Raw genomic sequence first — 4,627 nt, forward strand, 5'->3', positions numbered from 1 at the left:
TTTTATAATGTATATGTTGCAAGTCCTTTACCCATCCTTGATTTTAAAGAAGGAGTTCTGGCATAGGTTGAAGGATCTGGCACAAGACAGAACTCCTGGCACAAGACAGAACCCCTGTACTTCCTTTAGCATTGACAGTAAATGAACTGGTTATCTAGATCAGACAATGGCCATTATGTAATTCTCCTCTCAGAACTCTGGGTTCCTCTGATTACAGATTGGCGTAGAAACCTCCTGAGCATCGGGCTGGAACCCACCATGGAAAACATAGCCTGTAATGGGTCAGGGAACTCTCAGACTAGCTTCTACCTTACCGGCATCCCCTCTCTACAAAAATCGCTCTTCCTTCCCGTCTTCCTCATCTTTCTCCTCCTCTACCTGCTCATCCTGGTGGGGAACGCCCTGATCCTGGTGGCTGTGGTGACCGAGCGCAGCCTCCACAAGCCCATGTACTTCTTCCTAATCAACCTCTCGGCTCTAGACATCCTCTTCACCACAACCACTGTCCCGAAGATGCTGTCCCTGCTCCTGCTGGGAGACCGCTTCCTCAGTTTCCCTGCCTGCTTCCTGCAGATGTATCTGTTCCACAGTTTCTCCTGCTCAGAAGCCTTCATCCTGGTGGTCATGGCCTATGACCGCTATGTGGCTATCTGCCGCCCTCTGCACTACCCCGTCCACATGACCCCACAGACAAACACTGCACTGGCAGCCAGTGCCTGGATCACCGCCCTCCTCCTGCCCATCCCAGCAGTGATACAGACTTCCCAGATGGCGTTTGACAACATTGCCTACATCTACCACTGCTTCTGTGACCACCTGGCCGTGGTCCAGGCCTCCTGCTCAGACACCACTCCCCAGACACTCATGGGCTTCTGCATTGCCATGGTGGTGTCCTTCCTCCCCCTCCTCCTGGTGCTCCTCTCCTATGCCCGCATCCTGTCCTCAGTACTTCGGATCAACTCCAAGGAAGGGCGTTCCAAAGCCTTCTCCACCTGCAGTTCCCACCTCCTGGTGGTGGGCACCTACTACTCGTCCATCGCCATAGCCTATGTGGCTTACCGGGCTGACCTACCCTTGGACTTCCACATCATGGGGAATGTAGTCTATGCAATTCTCACCCCTGTTCTCAACCCTCTCATCTACACCCTGAGGAACAAAGATGTCAAGTCGGCCATCACTAAAATGATGTGTCACCAGGATCCAAAGAGTATTGGAAAGCCCTAAATTTACCCATAATGGTGTAGACTGAACTTTCCCTCGTAAACATCGCTAATGGTAGAGAGGAAATCGTGGCAGATTCACTCAGCTAAATAATCAGAACACCAATTCTCACATGTCTCCTCCACTGTAAATATTCTTACTCTAGAAAGTAAATGGATGGAATTCTTGTTCCACTTGTTCAGAGTCACTCTTAAGTTTTATAAGACAGTGAATACAACTGGGGAGGGGAGGAGGGGTCACAGTCCCATGAATTCCAAAAATGTCAATCTCAGAGACTTTAGTATTTGCCTGCCAAGTAATTCTTTTTCTCTTGGATCTACTCTCAATTTTTCTGAAAATCCCCAGTGTTTCTGACACGTAGCTGTGATTCACTCTTGCCCTCTTTGCAGAAGCTACCACTTAAAAACACCTCTCAGGGGAACAGTGGGAATGGCTGACTCCCTAAGCTGCCCCGGCATTGCAGTCACCTCCAGTAGTCTCATGACAACCTCACAGGGAACACACCTCTGTTCATTAGACCCTCCCTGAGCCCACTAACACTCATTGAGGGAGTCTCAGCATACCCACTTGGGTAGTTTCCTCACCCATGTATATCTATGGAGGTGCCAGATCCCCTGGAATTGGAGCTACAGCTAGTTGTGAGCTTCCAAATGGGTGCTAAGTATTGAACACAGATCCTGTGGAAGAGCCACCAGTGTTCCTAATCACTGAGCCAACTTCTAAATACCTGTTCTGTTCATCCAGGGACTGAACAAAAGTATATAAAGTATTTAGGTGTAAGAGATGGGGGATCTGGGTGCTGGATAGTCTTTTTTCACTTGTATTCTCATTCCGATATCTGGAGTTTCTGCCAATCCTATCTGTAACCATTCATCATATAAAACTCAGTGTGGCTTGACACAAACCTCAACACACCCAACCCATGAAGGGGGAATCTCAGCTGAAGACTTCCCTTCATTAGATTGCCCACGGGTATGGCTGCAGGACATTTTCTTCAGTCCAGCCCTCAGAGAGTAATATCATTCCTGAGCAGGTGGGCCTAGGCTGGAACCGTGGCTCTGCAAGGCAGAAGAGAGCCAGTAAGCATTGCCTGCCACGATTCATGACTCCTGATTCAGTTCCTGCCTCCAGGTTCCTTCCTTATATCTCTCCCTTGGATTCCCTCAATGTAAACTGTAAACCAAATAAACTCTTTCCTCCACAAGTTGCTTTTGGTCGTGGTGTATTGTCACGATAACAAAAACCTGACTAGGACAGAGCTCAGTAATGATGCAACTCAGTACTTGGTTAGTCCTGGGATGTTGCTTTCAGCAGAATGTACCACTAGACCACAGCAGTTCTCAACCTATGGCCCACGATCCCTTTGGCAAACCTCTATCTCCAAAAACGTTTACATCATGATCTTTAACAATAACAACAGTAAAATCCCAGTTGATATGTTTTGTAATGCAGCAGTGTGGGCCCATGCTAAGGCACACCCCACCCCTACCCGAGGGATCAACCATACAACAGGCGTAGTATAAAATGTAGTTTGTTTCACAAGAAAGAAGGGAAGAGGCCAGCTGGGAACACGTGGGGGAGGGAGTGAGGGAGAGAGGGGATAGTAGGGAGTAAGGGAGAGAGAGGGGGGGGAGAGAGAGAGAGAGAGAGAGAGAGAGAGAGAGAGAGAGAGAGAGAAGAATGTGAGCCAGGCTCATACTTGGCTGTTGCTAGGTAACTGTTGGGTGGAGCCTAGAGGAAAAGCTAACAACAATGTTTATTAAGTAGCAACAAAACCAGGATACGGTTGGGGGTTACCACAGATGAGGAACTGTATCAAAGGGTCAGAGCATTAGGAAAGTTGAGAGCCACAGCCCTAGAATTAACAACAAAAGCCTTCTTGAAGCTAAATCAAGCTTTGTTTACTGACTGGAAAGCAGGGATTAGAACACACGTCCTTCCATCTAAACCTTCTCCACTCTCCAGCATGCCTAGTCTTCACTCATTGATAGTGATGTCTAGATTTCAGTGGGACCTCAATCTTCAAGTTCAAAAGAGACAAGTGACTCAATAAGCTAGCCCTGAAGTTCCAATTAGAACTAGCCTAAGGATGTGGAGAGTAAGGTTCACTCTCTCTGCCCCATTTCCAACCAATGAACAACTCTAACACTATCCCCAACACGTTAACTTGCACTCTGCTAAAATTCTGGGCTCAGAAGGTCTCTGGGCATTAATACCAATTTTCAGTGAAAGCTTTTGCCTCCACTCCCTAGGCATCCTTCCATCTTCAAGCCTTCTTCTAGAGCACACAAAGGGTCACTCACACAGAAAGTGGGTTGGTGTGGTGATGGAGTCTGGGGTAGTTTTACCTCCACTCCCTATCCTCTTGGGGCTTCTTTTAAATATTTATCATAAGTAGAGATGAAACAGCAACTGTGAGACTCCCCGACTTAGAGTGTTTCTCCCTGGAAGGAAAAGCCCCTGGACATTCCCCAAGCTTGTTTTCCTTGATCTCTAAAAATACAGCCAGAAAGAAGTTCTTTGTTCTCTATAGCCAGCAAAAAGCTTTTGTTTGTTTGTTTGTTTGTTTGTTTCAATACCTTACAATCAGAGATGCGATAATTGTAAAAAAGACCAGGCGTTTGCCTAGCTCCCTGTGCCAAGGACACCCCTTCCTCCCCCCACCCCCACCCCCCACCCCACCAGAGAGGAGCTGTAGCCCAACTCCTCCCAACTCCTCCCAACTCTCCTCCCAACTCCTCCCAATTCCTCAGCTAGCTGTTAAAAGCCCCCTACTGTTACGGCTCAGAGTCAAACTACCCTGCCCTGCATGGCGGAAAGATTTTGTCCTCAGCTAGCTGATAATAAAACCTCTTGCAGTTTGCATCAGGTGTGGTTTTTCTCTCAAGTCATTGGGGTGCTGGCCAGCTCATCCTGAGACTTGAGCGGAGGCCCAGCTTTGGGGGTCTTACACAACCACATAAGCAGCAATAATACATTTTATCCACAGCCACATTTGCTAATTGGCACAGTCTCTTTGTATTTCACATCTTAAAAAATTGTTTTCAACTTTTATGCTAAAGAATACTATCGGTAGGGTGAAGACCATCACAGAGTGGGAGAATATATTTGCCAATTTCATATCTGATAACAAAGTAAGGAATTGATATTAAATAACATATACAAAGAATTCTTGTTGGACAACAAAAATATAAACAGCTCAATTAAAAAGTGAGAAAAGTGATGGATATAGCTCAGTGATTCCCAAGGCCCTGTGTGTCCAACATCCAGAAACACACATGCACACATGTGCATACAAAAGTACACACACACACACACACACACACACACATGAATTCATGTCCTTCCAGCTAAACCTAAATCATTCTGCTGTATGCTTAATCCTCACTTTGAAATTTATCGGTAG

The 4,627-nt window shown here is 46.7% G+C and overlaps 1 protein-coding gene across 1 annotated transcript; it reads left to right on the forward strand.

Moving 5' to 3' along the window:
* The first annotated feature begins 258 nt into the window (after positions 1-258).
* On the forward strand, positions 259-1,225 carry Olfr521 (olfactory receptor 521). Its single transcript, NM_146356.2, has one exon. It carries the CDS (start codon positions 259-261, stop codon positions 1,222-1,224), a length of 966 nt encoding a protein of 321 aa, NP_666468.2. The 3' UTR covers position 1,225.
* Positions 1,226-4,627: the final 3,402 nt, after the last annotated feature.

The sequence above is a fragment of the Mus musculus genome, chromosome 7, assembly GCF_000001635.26.
Source record: "Mus musculus strain C57BL/6J chromosome 7, GRCm38.p6 C57BL/6J".
NCBI classification, from domain to species: domain Eukaryota; kingdom Metazoa; phylum Chordata; class Mammalia; order Rodentia; family Muridae; genus Mus; species Mus musculus.